Below are 19,448 nucleotides of genomic sequence, written 5' to 3' on the forward strand. Positions count from 1 at the left end.
CAGCAATCGGGGAAGATGGCCTGCTATAAATCATTGCAGGCCATCTTAGCTTCTCGTCACGGGGAGTGGTTAACACCTCCCGTGCTTACGATCGGCGCTATTGGCTGATCAATTCAGATCAGCCAGTAGCGGCGATCGAAAACTTTCCGGGTCATCGGTGACCCGATGACCCGGAAAAAATGGCGGTCGGTGCTGTCCGAGGACGGCACCGACTGCCATTACTGTAAAAAGTAATGGTGGTCACGGTGCCACCGGCCCGATCGCCGTGAACGGCCGGCCGGTACCGGCCGGCTGTTCACGGCGATCGGGCCGGTGGCACGGCGGTCAGAGTCCACAAAAATAGTAAATACCTGCTCTGGACCCCTCAGCTAGGTAGGTATTTGTACATTACTCACCTGTCCCTGGGTCCTGATCGCCGTCTTCCGGGTTCGCGGCGTCCTCCGTCATTCCGTCGGGTCTTCGGCTATTTACGGCGGTCCCCATCGGCTTTTTTCGGCTCCAGCCTCGTCTTTTTCCGGATTTTGTTCTCTGCTGCCCTCTAGAGGCTGATATGTGTAATACACTTATCAGAAGCTACAGGGATGTTCAGAATGTAGAAAAAGTTTGTTTTTTTCTTCCCAAATTTTTTTTTTCTATTTTCCGCACCCTATCGCCGCTGAATGTTGATCAGCATCGCACGAAAGTGCGCTGCTAATCAGCAACTCCTCCTTTTTGGCGTAGGGTGTTTTTTTCTATATTCTACTGCCACGGTCTGCTGATAAGTGCCGCACATAAGTGCGGCATTTATCAGCAACTCCTTTGTTGGCGTAGGTTTTTTTTTTATACTTACTGTAAAAAAACACGTAAAAAACACTACATTACACCACACTACATTGAATAAAGTTTGACACTACACCACTACATACCCCATATACCAATCCCCGTATAAAAATGGCCCCCAGGGTGTTTTCGGCGTCAGAGGGATACGTTATTATTGCCTCCGACACCGAAACAGCCAGTGAGGATGAATGGGGGGATCCTTCTTTCCTCCATTCATCCTCATCATCCTCATCATCCAGTGACGTGTCTGGGGGTAGTGTAGCGTACGCTGCCCCCCAGACACGTCTTTTCGACCAGTACCGTCCCAATAATAGATCACGGTATGGCTTGAAATTCTACAAACTCTGTGAGAGTACCTCAGGGTACACTTACAGATTTAGGGTACGTGCACACTGCGGAATGGCGAAGGATAACCCTTTGTGCATTCCGCAGCTGGCACCCGCCGGCGGACTGATGCAGGCGCGCGTCTCCGCCCGTGTCATAGACTCCATGTTATGCACAGGCGGATTCCATCGTCCATCCAAAGAATGAACACATTGTAAGGAGAGCGGAATCTGCCCGTGCATAGAATGAAGTCTATGACACGGATGGAGACGTGCGCCTGCATCACTCCGCCGGTGGGTGCCAGCTGTGGAATGCACGAAGGGTTATCTGTCGCGATTCCGCAGTGTGCACGTACCCTTAGAGTGTATGTAGGAAGGGACACCCGAATCCAGCCCCAGATGCCCCCAGATGCCCCCTACCCCCCATCCTCGGAACAAGTGGGAAGATCGTCCGCTGATCTTCCCACTGCTGGATAAAGGTTACCACCTGCACGGAGAAAACCTTTATACCAGCACCCCCTCTTCCGGTCCCTCCCTGCCCGAGCTACTGTAGCTTGCGGCACGATCCGAAAATATCAGAGGCAGTAATAGAGCCCTAATATTTAGCAGCCATGGAGCGGACCCAGCGCTTCTGGATATGAAGGACCCCGTATCGCACCAGGACAACATTCTCCAGGTGACGTCCCCCACACTGGAAAACAGGAGACCCCAGAAGAAGTGCAGAGTGTGGGGTAACAGGGGGATCAGGAAGGACACCATTTTCCAGTGTGACGCCTGTCCTGATCAGCCCGGCCTCTGAATACTGGATCGCTTCAAGGCGTACCACACATCACTGGGGTTCTATATTATCTATATTCTGTCCCTTATTCCTATTTCATGGGTCACGTTGATCCAGGGATTATTCTGATCGCCATTATGGAGTCGGGAAGGAATTTTCCCCTGTGATGAGGCTACTGTCGTCTGCCTCACGAGGGTTTTTTGCCTTCCTCTGGATCAACACAGATTGAGTTTGATGGACACCTGTCATTTTCAACCTTATAAACTAATAATTGGCCTAATACCCCCAAATAAATTAGAATTGTCCCTTTTCCCCAGCTAAATAGATATGGCCGCCATTCCCATTAGAGACTTGCCATGATGCAATTACAAAGGCTCCTTGCTGCCAGGACAGTAGAAACCCCCCACAAGTGACCCCATTCTGGAAACTACACCCCATAAGGAATCTAACAAGGGGGGCAGCGGGGATATGGCCCCCTGGTGACGGCCACATTTGGGACGTGAAAATGAAAAAAATGGTATTTTTTATTTTCTCGGCACATGTTCTACGTAAGTGCCCGTCACCAGTGGGGTCCATATGCTCACTGCACTCCTTGTTAGATTCCTTATGGGGTATAGTTTCCAGAATGGGGTCACTTGTCGGGGGTTTCTACTGTCCTGGCAGCACAGGAGCTTTGTAATTGTGACATGGCCTCCATCCTCCATTCCAGCCTCTAAATGGCGCTCTGTCCCTTTGGTGGCTTGCCCTGTGCCCATATGGCACATTATGCCCACATGTGGGGTATTTTTGTACTCAGGGGAAACTACCCTACACGTTTTGTGTTCATTTTCTTTTTTAACCCCTTGTGGAAATGGAAAAAATCAAGGCTAGACCAACATTTAGTGTAATTTTTGTAAAATTTTTACTCTAAATCATTAATCTTGTCATGATTTTTTCATTTTTACAAGGGGCTAAAAGATTAAAAAAATGCGTAGCGTAATTTCCCCTGAGTACGTAAATACCCCACATGTGGACATAAAGCGCCATGTGGGCGCAGGGCAAGCCTCCGAAGGGAAGGAGCGCCATTTGGATTTTGGAGGTTGGATTTGGCTAGAATAGATGATGAACGCCATGTCGCATTTACAGAGCCCCCCACATTTGTGCCCGTCACCAGTGGGGTCCATATCCTCACTGCACCCCTTGTTAGATTCCTTGAGGGGTGTAGTTTCCAGAATGGGGTCACTTGTGGGGGGTTTCCAGTGTCTTGGCAGCACGAGGGCTCTGTAAATGCGACATGGCCCTTGAAATCCTTTCCAGTGAAATTCAGCTTCCAATTGCCAATTGGCGCTTCTTCCCTTTGGAGGCTCGTCCTGCGCCCCCTTGGCGCTTTATCGCCACATGTGGGGTATTTCCGTACTCGGGAGAAACTGCGCTACACATTTTGTGTCTTTTTTTTTTCCCTCTTATCCCTTTAAGAAAATGAAAAATTGAAGGCTAGAACAACGTTTTAGTGTAAAAAATAAATTTTTCTTTTTTCACGCCATATTGTTCGGAAAATCTGTGAAGCACCTGTGGGGTCTAGATGCTCACCGCACCCCTTGTTACATTCCTTGAGGGGTGTAGTTTTCTAAATGGTGTCCCTTCAGGGGTGTTTTTTAGGTTTTGGCACCCCAGAGCCTCTGCCAACCTGAAGTGGTACAGTCAAAAATGACCAAATATAACAGAGGCGTTGAAATTCACTAGGCGCTCCTTTATATCTGAAGCTTGTGGTTGCGTCAAATAGCGCAATAGGGCCACATATGGGGTATTTCTATAAACTGCAGAAATGGGGCAATCAATATTGGGGTGCATTTCTCTGGTAATAGAGACACCAGATTTACTGGCAAGTCTGAACAGGAGGAGGGAAACTAAAAAAATAAAAACAAAAAAATTAGTTTTTTTCTGTCCCCCTGGTGCTGCCCCCTGCAAGGTGCTGCCCTAGGCACCAGACCACGGGTGCCTAATGGTAAATACGGCCCTGCCTCCCCCTCAAAAAGACACCAGATTTACTTGCAAGGCTGAATGGGAGGTGGGAGACTAAAAAAAAAAAAAAAAGTTGTTTCCTTCCCCCTGCTCCCTGGTTCTGCCCTAGGCACAGCACCACGGGTGCCTAGTTGTAAATACGGCCTTACTTACACTCATCCATTCACACTGCTGTATAGAAAAGTTTCTGTCACTGTCCTCCTGCACAGCTCTGTGATTCTCCCTTCCTGATTGGTCCAGGCTGAACACACACCTCATTGTGGTCATGTGACCTCACAGACCTCTGACAGCAGCCCTGCTTCTCTATTGTAGCCTGTTGTACTACGCTACTGCATTATGGGGATATGCAGCTCCATCCTGTATCTACAAAATGCTGCTGTAGTTTCTGGTTTATGCAATTACTATACATTATACTCCACATGCTGATTGCTTTACTGTACAGTCATTTGTTCTACTTGTTATTCAGAATAAAAAGTCATTATTTTTGGGTTGTGCAACCAATTATCTGCATTTCAATGATTCCTTATGGGACAATTTGCTTTTGGATTTCAAGCACAGTCCCGGAACAAATTGTGCTCGTAATCCAAGACACCACTATATATTTATATTTTGCACCACAAACTTTTTTTGTTTCACAGTATTTTTTTAATAGTAAAATAAAGCTTGCTGCCATTAAAAAGTACTAGACTCACAAAACAAGTTCTCATATAACTGTTAATATAAAAAAAAATTATGCCACTTAGAAGGTGAGCAAAAAAAGAAGAAAAGAAAATACTAAATGCAAGAATGAAAATGCGTGCATCCTTAAGGGGTTAAAGAGGTATTACGGCGTTGTCAAATTCATTTTATAACAAAAAGAGATGAATGAGCAGTTTTATTGACTATATTAAGAGGATGTAAATCTGCTCTTGGTCATGTGATGTTTGGATAGGCATATAGCTCAATACTATAGATATCAGATCTATGCACTTGTGTGATAATCATTACCTTTTTTGTTTCTCACTTTTTTAGGTTTACATGTTCTTCATAATCTTTCATAGTATTATACTGATAATAACAATGCAGCATTAACAGCAGTTCAGCAACACTACTACCCCCTAGTGGCTGTAATTTGTATTGCAAGTTAGAAATGTGTACCTCTTCAGCTGCGCGTCCAGTACCACATGCTACGTCCAGCACAAGCTTTGACTCTTGTTTTCCCTGACACACTGAGGCTAATGCCAGAGCAGCCAGATGTGGGGCTTTGTATTCCAAGATTGAGACATCCTTAAAAGAAAAAAAAAATACAAAATTACAAATATAAAATGTTAAAAAGAAAAACACATACAAAATTTTAAAAAATGTAAATTACTAAAGTTGCATTTTGTTTGTTAACCTATAGGATTAGTTCACAGCTCTTCCCAGTGCCCTGATCTAACCTGAATCTAGAATCACAGAAGAAGCTTCTCATATGTCCCTATAGTTCACAAGGTGCTGAGCATGAAGGTAAGGCTTGGTTCACACTGCGTTTTTGCTGTCTGTTGTTCGTTTAGTGGGAAAAAAAAACATATAAAAAAAAAACAGATAAAAAGGATGTATTTGTGTATTAAACGGACAGCAAAAACTCAGTGTGAACCTAGCTTGCCAAGTTTTTTACCTTCATCCTCGCCGTCGTTTCTGTGATATTAGTAGTGTGAAGTAGACTTGCCGAACCCAAACACTCAGCATTTGCCTGCATTCAACCCCTCCTAATAAATATATCAGCAGGGTGGGCTTACTGGATCGGTGCACTAGGGGTTGTAGTCCCGCCCCCTGTGCACCAAAACAACTTATTAGCATAGCGGTTAAACTACTAATATCATGGAAAAGGAGCTGAGGATGAAGGTAAGAACACTACCTTCATGATAGGGACATAGGAATATGGAAGATTACCTGCACTATAGTGACATATGAGCAGGTTAGATTCCTATGGATCTCAGAATATGGCAACAGGTGAATTGTTTTTCATTGTGCAAAAGGAGTAAAAAAAAAGATTGTTATCAATCGGACTATCAGAATAAAGCTAACACATTATTTATTCTGCGTACTACATAATTCAATGACATCACTGAGAATATTGAGTTCTCCTCATTGTTTGTTTTAGCTCTCTATTTGCTGTTACATTCTGTCTTTATAATAGATATACAGGGATGTCATTGTGCTTATAATCTCTGTATTCAGTCACTGTATTCATTGCACCTGGTTTATAAAATCACTTTATTACCCCAGTGCATTGGTTTATTATGCCTGTACATTACTGAATTCATGATACATTATAGTCATTATATATGTGCCATACTACGTTCACTATCCCTATACTGTGACATGACGACATCCTGTGTTTATTACGCCCATCTGTTATGGGAGGGTAAGGGCCTTATTACACAGGACGATTATCGTTCAAAAAATCGTTATATCGTTCCAATTTAAACTATAAGTGTTCTTTGTAGTTGCAGGCAACGATTGGAAAATCATTCGTATGTTGTTGATTTAGATCTGAACCTAAAATTATCGTTAATCGTTCGCTAATTGTTCGTTGTAATTCTACATTCGTTTGCTCAAGTTCCGCATTTTTTCCGCGTTCTGTGTAATATGGTGAACGATTTTAAGTTAACGATAAACAATCTTATTTGGGATTGTTTATCATTAGTCGTTAATCGTTAAAAATCGCTCCGTGTAATAGGACCCTTAGAGTCTGATCACTGGGTGGCCCATCCCTAGGAGCCCACTGATAACAGGAATAAAGGTCCTATGCCCCCCCTTCTCCTCCTTAATAGATGGTTATTAGTGATGAGCGAATACTGTTCAATCGAATAGATATTCGATCGAATAGTAAGATATTCAAATATTTGTATGAATATCCCGTGAATATTCGAATAATATTCGATAAGCGTTCAAATCCCCCAGCTTCTGGTTTCACCCTCCAAATGGTCAAATAGATGTTTTTAACTAATTGAATACTTGTTCCCATAGACTTTAATGGGATTGAATATTCGAATAATCGCAGGATATTCATACGAATGTCAAATATTCGAATATCTCACTATTCGCTCATCACTAGTGGTTATGCATACATCCTGCCATACCATTCAACTCTGCTGGACCTAATGAAGATAGCCAAGAACTTACCTCTTCGTACTGCGTAGCCCACTGGTCATAAAATTGTAGTTTTTCCAAGAGAGAGCAGTCTTTATGAGCAGCTGCAATGACACCCCTGACTTGTTGTAGCCCTTTGTCATAGTTTGCCATGTTTTAGATGTTCAAATGATGCATTTCACCTGTCCTCAAAGATCTGGAAAAAACAAAAGGGGAAAAATCCAGCTGTACACAGCCAATCTCTTAGAAAGTAAAATGAGGATTATTATTTTTTTTATGTCATGTATACTTTGTATCTTTATGAAGACAATACCTGCCGATGTTCCATAGAGAGAGGTCCCATACTCCTGATCTCTCTGTATTAGCCAGGGCAGGGAGAAGCTATCATAGAATAGAAGAGTGGTTCTTGCCCTGAGAGATGTAGCTCATCTAGGTTACCGATTCAACCATTCAGTGGCTCAGCCTAGACATAATACATGGTTCTACTCTCACCTAACACCCCAATTCACCTGTAGGGAAAAAGTATGGCGAACTAAGACCTACAAGAGCCAGACGGGGAGATATCAGCTGATCTCCACTGCACCCTCACAATAAATGGACATTAATCTGTGATCTGTGATCACTCCTGACCTGTCTGTTTTAGCAAATACCTACAATGCCCATGAAATAACAATTCTGAAACAGCTTTTCTTATAGCTGTTCCTTTGTTATCCTTACAAGAAATGTATGACTAAACAGCCAACTGGGTGTTACCAATTGTAGAGTGTACACAGTCTGGCACTGTCATTTCTGATTGGATAGTGTCACACAGTATAGGGACACGCCCTCTCCTGGTAACACCCAGTTGGCTATTTAGTCAATAACAGAGGAATGACACATTCCACTCTTTCTCAGTAAAAAGACCCAGTGGTGTATGAATACTTACAAACCAAAGTGCTTATTGTTTGTTTTCCTAGAAATCCAGCTCTCTCAGCACCTTTTTACACATGGGTATGACCGAAAGACTAGAGGCCTGCATGAAGTTATGCAATGCATTGGGTAAATAGCTCCAGTATGATGCTATACGATATGTGTAGGTCCTGCAGCACCAATCGTCCCTTTCGATACCTTTAGTTATTCTTAGCTGGATGCACGCTGGATCACCCACGTACCCCAAGTGGGTCTAGACAGTTCATGCAAGAGAGTCCAACAGCATCCACGGTTAAATTTCCAAACCTTTATTGGTGTCCAAGTCACATAAATACGACGTTTCGACCTCTGCTGAGGTCTTTGTCAAGTATACAGAACCCTGGTGACATCTGACTTAAAATATACAGTAATGTGTGCCCCTCCACCAATGAGAAAAATGAGGGGGAGCGGCCTGGCTGGTGCCTATGCAGCTAAAACCTGGTGGAATAGTCCAGAGCTGTACATGTATGTAACACAAGTGCAATGATAATGATATAATGGTAGACAGTATTACCTCTAGGTGGAAGTCCTGGTGTCCTAGAATGATCTCAGTACTTGTTCCAGACCGGAGTTTCCCATGCGTCTGCTGCGGTGGCTGAGCCGGGACAGACCACGGCCGCCCGCAGTGACGTCAGGCGGGAATGCCGCCGCCACGAGGCGCTGTCATGTGGAGGCTTTACGAACAGCATTAGGTACAATTAATAGAAAATATTAGGAGTAAGGTTTCTTTTATTTGCATGCGTTATGGTTCTCAATGTCGGGAAGGTTAATGCAAATGCTGAAGGTTGTTTCCAAGGACCAATTACATTTTTTGGGTTTCCATATACTACTGCTTGAAGCCACAGCCCACCAGACCCACTATCTCAGCCACATGTAATAGAGATATGCATAGGTTTAGGAGTTATGAAAACAGTTGAGCCAGCTACTCCATTAGACTTCAGAGGCAGCCACATGCATTTGTGGACACTTTTGGTTGGATATGTCAGTGCACACAATGGAGCGTGCGGCTCTGGCCGCACACCACATTTTGTGCAGTGGGGAATTCGGATGCGGGCACGCCAAATTCAGCGGCAGTGAAGATCTTCTCTGACATCGGCCAGGTCACGGAATGGCCGGTGTCTTACTATGTGGGAACATGGCCTAATCCTGTACAGTCACCTCTCCTGGTCCTGACACAGATTACTGGACTGCCCAGCATAGAAACATGGCCAAGGTAGGAGGCTCCATCTTCAATTGCTTTATATTATGGAATAGCTTCATGTAAATGGTCACCTAAGAACACTATTATAGTTTACATATAGCAATATTACTAATCTTGTACTGACCATGAGTTACAACTATGTGAACAGTCCATAGATGACCATTCACCTTTCAGAGGCTGTTGTCTACATGTTCATTCAATCAGTTGAAAACCAATATTCCTGGTCCTTCCCTTGACATCAACTTGACATCATCTGTTGGGAAAGAAATGAGAGACCCCCATATACTTTAGATGTTGAAACCATACACCCCACTGCCCAATTCTTTTTTTGTTTTTTTTAAGCCATAGTGGTCTGGCAGTAACATGTAACACCCCCCCCCCCCCCCCCCATTTATTTAAAATATATGAATGTGTAATTGAGCCGAACATTTATACATACGGCATAAAAGCTAACAAAGCGGAGCTGGTCAGCAGGAACAAAGGTGTAAATAAGGCCAGGACTAGATAGGGCTATTTTTGGTGATTTTGGACTTACCTTCTTTATCTCTTAGTGCTTTCCAGCTCTGATAATCAAAATCCTTTTCCTAACTGGTAACTAAGGTTCAAATGCCTAGGGTGGGAAGAGCCCAGGGTTAGCCAGCCCATTCCCTTTTATTCACCACCTCTGTGCTAGCGTGCATTTTGTCACTCAAGATTGGGTAGCCATAATCCTGGGCTCCTGTTATGCCAGGTAACACCCCCAGGCACTTGAGCCTCATTTGCTTATTTTTTAGCACTGGAAAGGACTACTGAAATAAAAAAGGTATACTCACAGTCCCGATGATTAGCCCTATCTATCCATGAGTTTATTTACTGACAGGTCCTATATAAATGTGTATGCAACCCTTGTCGTAACCTGCAATTTGTATACAGAAATGTTTCTTACTGTCGGCATTGCAATGTTTCACATAGTTGTATGGAGGAGATAGCTAAGTAAGCTGTTTATTTTTTCATACAAATGCCAGTCATTACAGCAGGTCCTTGGACAGCCTCAGAAACATGACTCAGCCTTAAGCACGCTGTATACTCCAGCTCGAGCTGTATAGCAACATATCACTATTACACATTTACAACCTGTACTTGGGCCACGTAGAGCGGATTAATATCTGTTTACTTTCCAGTTATGAATCTGGATAAACTGGACTGGGATTTATTACATTCACATTTTCCTGAAAGCATGAGCAAACATTATAATACTAAAGCACTGTCCATGAATAAGTCCCTCATCCCAGCCCCTTCGTGTCAGCTGGACTAATGCAGAACATTCTCCTCATTTGAAACAGAATTTGGACATTTTCACTCCAACAAAATATGTGAAAAGCCTTCAAAGTGACTGTTGGTGGCGGCAGCACAGCCCTGGCTACGACGCTATATTTGCACATGTGCCAAAGGTGCGGTCTCTTACACTAAAAAGGATAAAAATGTTCTCTCAAAATCTCCTTAGAAATGATTAAATAAGCTTTCGATCACAATCACTCACGGCTCATGTATAGTAAAATCGAGCACTAAATCGACTGAGTAATCTGTATGTTAAACAATCCTATGGCAGTGCTCTAATATTCAACACCACCAGCTGCGGAGTCTGCATGAAAAGAACAGTGAGAGGACTCCCCCTACTGGGGAACAAGTGCACATGCTACAGTGCTAACATATTTAGCAGAAATGTTTTCTAGTGATCTGAGTGAATATGTCTGCAGATGGAGAAAAGAGGAGCAAAATGGGAGCAATGATACAGTGAATTTGCAGGAAATCACAGCCATTCTAATTCCCAGCCATTGTTCTGTCAGCAGAATCAAGGCACTGTTTTGGTCAGCCAGTTTTGTGAATGGAGTGCTCATAGAGAAAAGAGAAGTTGCACTCACCCAAGCTGTCTTCACAATCTTTTTATTTCTTCATCTTAGAAAAATGGTATGTTCCACACATATGGTATTCTTTTATAGAAGCCTTACATGAAGAAAAGGATGTGGTGCCTTAATGGAGGTACTATATAGTGGCAGAAAGAATGGCTATAGCTCTGTAATAGTACAGACTGTATACAGTAAGTGCTGCATTATAAGGTTTTACCATGTGCTTCACTGGGTTATCCCTTTAGAAACTGAACCCCTATCCTCAGTATATTACATTCATGGTGGTGGGACGTGGGAATCCAGGCACCTCTGCTGATCACCTGTTTGAAGAGGCCATGGCGCTTGTGTTTGTACTTGCAAAAACCATACCATTTACAGAGATGGTGCAAGGTATTTATCAGGACCAGTCGCTCCAAACACACAGAGACAGTGAGCTCTAAGCCAAGCCCCGCCCACTGATCCTGCCTACTTGCCACTATCTGCCCTAAAGGTGGCAGCGGGCAACTGTGCGGCGGTCCCTGGCCTATATTAGTGAAACAAATAGACAAAACAAGACAAACAAACAAACACAATAATGAGTCGACAGTCAGGGTAATAACAAGCGGGCATCAAAGTACAGAATCACCAAACAGAAGAGAAGTCAAAAGTCAGGCAAATGGTCAGGGCAGGAGGCAGGCAAGGATAGTAAGAATACAAAGCAAGGCACAAAAAACCAGAGGTAACACAGAAAAATGCAGGGAGAGCTGGAATGCAGGACAGGGAAGCTATACTGCATAACCAGCTGAACTGGGATACTGAGAATGACTTATAGTGAACCAGAGCCCGCTCCAGAATTCCATTTGAGCAACCTACTGACTGCAGAGCATACACAGCTGACAACAAGGAAACTGACTGGCTATAAGATCCGTCAATCACAGAGAAAAAGAAGCAACAAAGTTTATCTCTAAACCTGCCAGTGAACTAAACAGGTGGACATGGGTGTGGTGGAACCCCGCTAATCACCACCCAGCAAGGGCTGGAATAAGACAGTGTTCATACCAGGTTCAGACATAAATGTTATACAAACATAAAAGTGTAGAATCACGGGAAAAAGGGCAGTCTCGGTTGTATCTTACAAACCGAGGACTGCGCCAAGGTCCAAACAGGAACATTCATAGCAGTATTACAGCATTGTTCACCTGAATAGCACAATACTGCAAAACGGCCAACTTTGAACACCTCTGTCAGTCAATCTAGCATAGGTGTTACAAACAGTGGTACCATTGGGCCAGGAAAAGGACGGGGAAGACACAGACAGTGGACCCTGCACTAGTCCCTGCCTACTTGCCACCATCAGCCCTAAGCTGCTGCGAACAACCGGGCAACAGTCGCTGACCTAAAATATGTGTCACACTAAATGCAGATAAGACAGACACACACAATAAAGAAGGGTCAGAAAGCTGAGGTCACTAATAGAGGACAGTAGAGGTACCAAATCAGAGTCAAATATTATAGTTGGGTCATTAATCCAAAAGGTCAGGGCAGGCAGAAAACCAGGAAAGTCAAGGTACGAATGCAGGGGTCCGATAAACCAGAGAAGCAACACAGAAAATACTGCAGGGAATGTGTGGTGTCCCACCACAGGGTGCTGTCAATGGCACCTTAGTAAGTCACTCCCTCAGGTTCACACAAGTGGGAGATGTAGTAGATGTAGTAGAGATGTAGTGGAGATGTAGTGTGTTTTCCCCACTAGGTGTAACTACTGTCTCAACTTATTGCAGACCTGAAGGAGTGGAAGAGTTAAATTGTTTTGTACCACATGTTATGTGCTGAGGTGCTAGTTCTCCTCTGTCCTATCCTGTCTTCTCTCTCTCACATACACTCAGCCCCACCACTCACAGGGGGTTAACACAGCCCCTGTAGGAGGAGTTAGTTCTTGGTGGGATGAAGTTAGTTGGTTAGTGGCTGGAGGTGCAAGCGGACGGATGTGTGAGAACCTGCTAAGTTACAAAGTTTTCCTACTAAACCCTAAAATAACCATGCTAAGCTCTACAAAGGGGAGAGAAGCCAAATAGGAAACACCTTTCCCACACGAGGGATATCTCTAAAATGTGCAGGACCCCAGTAGGACAAAGCTACTGTGAAAAGGTCTACGTATCCTACTGCACATCGCACCTCAGGAGTCTTCAACACCCAGATAACCGACGTCTGGGGCTCATATTACCCACTTAGGACGGTAATCCCGCAACTAAGGGGCATAAGGCGGTTCAGAGCCAGTATAGGCATCCGTGAGTATGGGTATTCTCTTATCTCTTCTATTTCTACACCTGTTCTGGCAGAGGACATTTACTACATTGGGCAGGGCTCCTCTGGCAACTCCTCTGCTCTCTCTACTACAAAGCACCTACTTCTACAAGCACTGGTCTCACCTCAACTGTCAGTACCTACGTTCTCTGTTAAGATTTGCACTGTTTTCATCATGTGTATTGTTTGCCCTAAGTTGTCCTTCAGTAATGTACTTTAATTTTACTAAAACGCACAAGACTCTAGTCTACTCCTTAAGCACCTGCATTTACACATCTCAGAACACTTGGGCTATCCTCTCTTAATGTGTGTGGGGGTCCCAACAGCCTGGGGTGGGTCTAACACCACTCCAGGGCACTGTGACAAGTGCCTAAGTGACCCTAAGCTCCCCCGAGGTGGCGAACCATTTAACCGGCTACCGGCCGACCACCACAAATGTTGAGCTTGCTAGGAGAACTAGACTTAATAGCCAGGGTCCAATGCAGATACTGACTGAACTATATAGGGGACCAGGGAGCCGGTCAGGGATGTGATTGGCCTGCTCCCCTAACCAAAACACCTAAGCAACTCACAGTTGACAGGTCAGCAGACCTGTCAGTTAAACAAACATATTGTTGATTCAGCTGTGCCTCGGGATGCCGTTGGGTCTCCATGATGTCACCCAGCCTGAGCTGTGATTGGCAGCTTGTGTCTCAAATAGATAAATCAACTCTCAATGGTGGATAGATTGGCCCCTGTATAGTGTGTCATAGCTTAGGAGGTACATTGTTATATAAACCAGTCTAATCAAGGGGAAAAAAAGTATTGGGTATAGGAGTAGTTGTGATGTAGATGCTGTCATAACTTGTTATCATCATCTAGTTCTACATGTATCCACCAAGCTGATGACAACCACGTTGCTCTACATTAAACATATGTGTTAAACGCTATGTTAAAATATCCATATGGATTATTTCCAATTGAAATGAAAAGTCTCCATTTATATAAATTCCAAAAACTTTACATCTTCCAGATATGACTAAAATATTGGAACAAAGCCTTGAAGTCAAAGTTTACTTTCTGGAAGGCTATTGATGTGGCTTTCCCAACTTTAGATCTTCTCAAGAGCTTTAATAGAGAACTGATCTGTCGTAAATGTGCTGGCTCTGCACAGTTCAAGAAGTCATTTCTAAGAGTTGAGTGATTTCTTTTACCTTGTAAAGAACTTGCATTGCATTCTTTGGCTTTTTAGACAATATAGTCACGTTCTCCATATACTATGCTGAAAATTTGCTACAATTATTAAATGCTTTTACTAGAAAACAAATTCACATATTTGGCCAGTATGGGCAGAGGACTGAATTATGATCCTGGGCACTTGGGCTGCAGAGTGCAGACTTATCAGATTGGATCATTGCAGTTTAATCTTTTAGTGTCTCCTATACATAGAGCCTGTATGTTGGTTCACATAGTTCCTATAATTCCCAATCTATGCTGTCATATGGGGCCCCCTCCCCCACCAAGGTATTCTACCCTATAATCTGTTTCTGTACAGCCCCAGAGCAGTCAGAGGCACAGTATGAGACCCAAGTCTATGGTTGACTTATTATGGATTGGTGTATGAGCATTTAGCATTACAATAAATTTGCATTGTCTACTTCTACCATCCATGTACTTACATGCATAATGTCCTTTTTATTGTCCTAGTTTAACATAGAAAAATTATAAATTCTATCACATAATAGATTTTGAGTGATTGTGAAACAACAACAGTCCGCACACCCTAAATCGTGTTGTTGGGTGCTCGTGCAGAGGGATTCCTCAATCCCATAATACATATAAACAGAGGCACTGCACTCCCAGAAGATTGTATGCTGGTGAAATTTTATTCAGAAGAAAATCATAAACCACAATTCAACCAGATCAAGTTGTACGAATTAAAGTAGAGAAGTAATGCTACGGGCCCGTAGCATTACTTCTCTACTTTAATTCGTACAACTTGATCTGGTTGGATTGTGGTTTATGATTTTCTTCTGAATAAAATTTCACCAGCATACAATCTTCTGGGAGTGCAGTGCCTCTGTTTATATGTATAATAGATTTTGAGGACACATTTCCCTTCATCAATTCTATCGCATAAGATCCCTGTATGTACATCATGCTTGGTACTTCGCCACTGCCAAACTTCAAAGATATATTAATATGTGGCAGATTTTTAAGTTGCAGATATTTCTGCAAGAAACCTGCCATACAGTATGTGAATATACCCTAGCAGCATGCATAAAAGTGAGAAGACTGCACTTTAGTCATGCAGTACCATAATGCGGATTCCCATGAAACAACTTGGACTTTACACAAACAGTTGGATTTTCCATGTACGCAGTAGAGCATTATGCATGGAGCATTCACAGAAGTGCATGGAGGGCATGCAGTAGCTTTAATCTGTATTTTTCTATATTTAGCAATCCTTCTACAGGAGAATAGTTCCAATGACACAGTGTCAAACAGAGCATGCCACATTTAGACAGAAAATGCAAGAAATCAAAGTAACAATAAAGCTATGTTCACACAGCGTTTAATGTAGCAATGAACGCTGTGAAACTCCTGCCCACCGGGCTGCATTCAGGACACTCCTGCAGCTGATACCTCTGCATTGGCTGCAGGAATGTTCTTTTTGTACAATTGACTTGCGGGCACCATCGGGTGTGCCTGCAAATCAATTAACCATTCACTTCAATGTAAAGTACCCCCGCCATCCATCTTTAGGCTATGTTCACACTCGTATATTTTCGTAATTACGAGTGATTATTACAAAAATATACAATACCTTGCTGCCTATGGGATGCCGGCCGAAGCATATACACATAGTAAAATCCCTAGTGGAATCCCTAGCGGCGCCACAAACAACTGACATGTCAGTTTTCTATGGCCGCTATTCAGTGAATAGCTGCTGCAGAAAACCATGTCAGTGTACACTATGGAGCATGCGGCTCCGGCCGTGCAGTGGAGTGCAGTGTGCAGTGGAGAGTTCTGATGCGGGTGCACACAGATGCGCCCCCATCAGAACTCTGGTACTGCAGTACTGTCCGGGATGATTTATTCAGAGACCGGCTGCTCCGCGACCCGACCAGGTCACAGAATGGCCGATCTCTTACATAGTCTGCACATAGCCTTACATTGTGTGAACAACTATTATAATAGTCTTGTACATCATTTTAACCCCCGTTCTAAAGAACGGGCATTAAAATAACGATGTGTGCACGCAGCGTACCGCATTGCATTGACATTGCAATCAGTGTCTGTTCTTTACTGAAAAATAACGTTGTGTGAACATAGCCTAAAAGTGCATGCACTCTAAGTGCACTGTGTACAACAAAGCAGTAAAAGGCTTTGTGCATGAGGCCTTAGTGCTATCTTTTAGTTTGTTTGTGGTTCCTATCAAGATGAAAAATATAAATATCCGATCTCTAGCATGCTCAGATCTGTCCAAACCCAAGTGTGCAGCATTTAATCACCAGTGGCTGCAGTGACTTCTGCAACCACTGGTTATCAAAAGCTGAACACTTGGGTCCAGATGGATCCGAGCATGCTAGAGATGCGCTCAACTCTAGTCTCCAGTTTACAAATTGTGTGGGGTCCTGGCGGTTGACAGTTCTAATGGTAGGACATCCACTTTTTGAAAGCACCCCATACAGCCTACAGTTTCATAGTACACCCCCAAGAGCCTTATGTCCTGTTCTGCTATATGACCTAAAATTTACTTGTAATTTAGGGAGATGGTTTTCATATCTAGAATCGTTGTTATGGCGGAACATTCTAAAACAATTCCATATTTTGCATCATAATTCCGGTACAATTCATCTATGCCAAGCACAGTCCTGTACACACCATTAACCTTGGCATCTTAATACCATGTCTAAAAAAGATGGAGACTTCTCCTTTATTGTGTGACAAGTGAAACATGAAAAGCGAGTGGTTTTGGCAGAGAAGAGTGGTTACTTTATTATCCAATAGACAAAACATGAGATTTTTTTTTCCCTGCATGTTTGGCCACAGCACATTTTTCAGGGCTGTTATGTACAATATCGATTTATATAATAAAAAACAGACAAGAAATATGCGCCTTGGCGTAAACTGAGATGTCCAAGCCAGAAAAGACACATAGATTGTGCCTGTTTTCATATATCATAAAACAATGGAGCAAGTGAAAAATAGACACAAACTATTTAGGCTAGAGAACCCTTTTGGAGGATAGACAGCACTGGCTAGCACCGCACAGCTCTGCCAATCTTTTCTGCTATGTTTTCTGGCATTGGAAAAAAAATTCTGTCCCGTTTTTTAGCCAAGAAGGGCTGTTTACGAGGTTCATTCTGTAAAAGGGCTAATCCAATTTTCATAACATATATTACAAAAACGTGGACAGAGACTCTTGGTAATAATGAACTTCCACAACATTCATAATTTATCTCTCTCTCGTGTACTGGAATTTATGGACTGACAGCTGCTGGTCTTTCATAACAAATAGATACAATGATAATGAAAAGTTAATGGAGTTTATGTGTCCTTTCCTGGCCGGAGATCTGAAGCTCCTGACAGCTGAGGTAAGCCATCACTCCAGGATATATGCTGACACCATGGACGACAGTATTTGTCAGTACAATACCTTGAAAACACGATGTCAGGCTTGTAGGCATGTCCGTATTCACTGCAGCTCCCAGCATGCACTGGGAACTAGGAAATCCTGCCTTTCACAGCAGGCTGGCTCATTCAGACTTGAAAACAGTCTGGGGGCAAACACAATGTCAGCTATGCACTCTGGAAACAGAAGGGTTAAAGGGACATTCTAATACGCCCTCCTCCCTAAGGAGATTTTGACTATTTAACACTTTCCTTTCTAGTAGAGTGTAGATTGCTCAGTGTTATGCTGTGTTTACATGGAGCGATTATCGTTTGAATTTTGCGATAACAATTGCATTTGAGCGATAATCGGCTCGTGTAACCACAGAACGATCAAGTGACGATCGAGAAATCGTTCATTTTGATCTTTCAACATGTTCAAAAATGTGCAAATTGCTTCGTGTAAACAGTCTTTCACCTCTTTACCCTATGTGTGATATGGGTTTAAGCGATCTTAAAAATGACAGCAATAACGATTTTTCCAATTGATATATCGTTCCGTCTAAACGCTGATCGTTATGAAAAATACATTGTTACTTTGAAATCGTTAATCGTTCGATTGGGCAAATTATCATTCCGTGTAAACGCAGCATTAAATTAATCACCATGTGCAGGTGACTGTCGCATAGACTAATGGAGGAAACGTCCCAGTCTATTCTGGCAGATATTTTACTGGTATTTTGGCAAATCTCATTTCATGTTCTGCTGTAGCTTATCCTCAAACACTTTTTGGTGCTTTGGCGTCAGATGTAGACTAGATGATCCTCATCCAGTGGAAGTATTGCATCGGAATAATATACAGCACATTGGTACCTTTAAACATCACTTAATTATTGAGTAGTTGATTATGTGTTAGTTACTTTACAATACCTAGAATAGAAAGGTCTTTATACAGACTTTACTAGGAAGAGAGCATTTTTGAAAATAATCCCTCTGTATGCTTTAGATTCCCCCCCCCTTTTTTTTAGTTAAAGTGGGGAAATTAGTAAGACTGGCATGGGAAACATAAATCCTGCTAGTGAACACCTTATAACTCCCACACTCTACACCTGCTAGCTGGCATAAATCAGTAGTGGATGAGAATAGCTCCTTTTTGTGCGGTAGCCCGCGGCCCAGAGCTCCAGGGGGGCCCATGGCCAGCCAAAAAGACTTATACTTTCAGTGGTGTAATGTCTCCTGGCTACAGTTCTGCCATGATTTTCAAAAAATCACTGCTTTTTCACCACAATTTTTTCCCCAAAAATCAATTAATCATGATATTATCTATCCTGTACAATGAACACCACGCTAGTGTTGCCATAGTTACAGTGGGGTGGGGGGCCCAGGTTTGGTGAACAGCCCGGGGCCTATGGTAATGTTAATCCGCCCCTGGCTGAGAGTGACATTATGACCAACATGTAACTACAGGTCTCAGTCTACCCAAGAGGTGAAGCCTTCTG

General features: G+C 43.1%; 1 protein-coding gene across 4 annotated transcripts in view; it reads right to left on the bottom strand.

Annotated features, from left to right (window-relative positions):
* Positions 1–18,059, bottom strand: part of METTL27 (methyltransferase like 27) — a 40,819-nt gene extending 22,760 nt beyond the window's left edge. Inside the window, exons 1-5 of one of the 4 annotated variants that reach the window (XM_069944700.1) lie at positions 17,996–18,035; positions 9,309–9,437; positions 8,498–8,657; positions 7,069–7,231; positions 5,059–5,187 (exon numbers count right to left, since the gene is read on the bottom strand). In XM_069944700.1, coding sequence (XP_069800801.1) covers positions 5,059–5,187; positions 7,069–7,188 — 249 coding nt within the window. In that variant the 5' untranslated portion in view covers positions 7,189–7,231; positions 8,498–8,657; positions 9,309–9,437; positions 17,996–18,035. Of the gene's footprint in view, positions 1–5,058; positions 5,188–7,068; positions 7,232–8,497; positions 9,289–9,308; positions 9,438–17,995 lie in introns of those variants that run through there. The other 3 variants (XM_069944698.1, XM_069944699.1, XM_069944701.1) reach the window with 3 other exon arrangements.
* Positions 18,060–19,448: the final 1,389 nt, after the last annotated feature.

This window comes from Dendropsophus ebraccatus, chromosome 11 (assembly GCF_027789765.1).
Source record: "Dendropsophus ebraccatus isolate aDenEbr1 chromosome 11, aDenEbr1.pat, whole genome shotgun sequence".
NCBI lineage: Eukaryota > Metazoa > Chordata > Amphibia > Anura > Hylidae > Dendropsophus > Dendropsophus ebraccatus.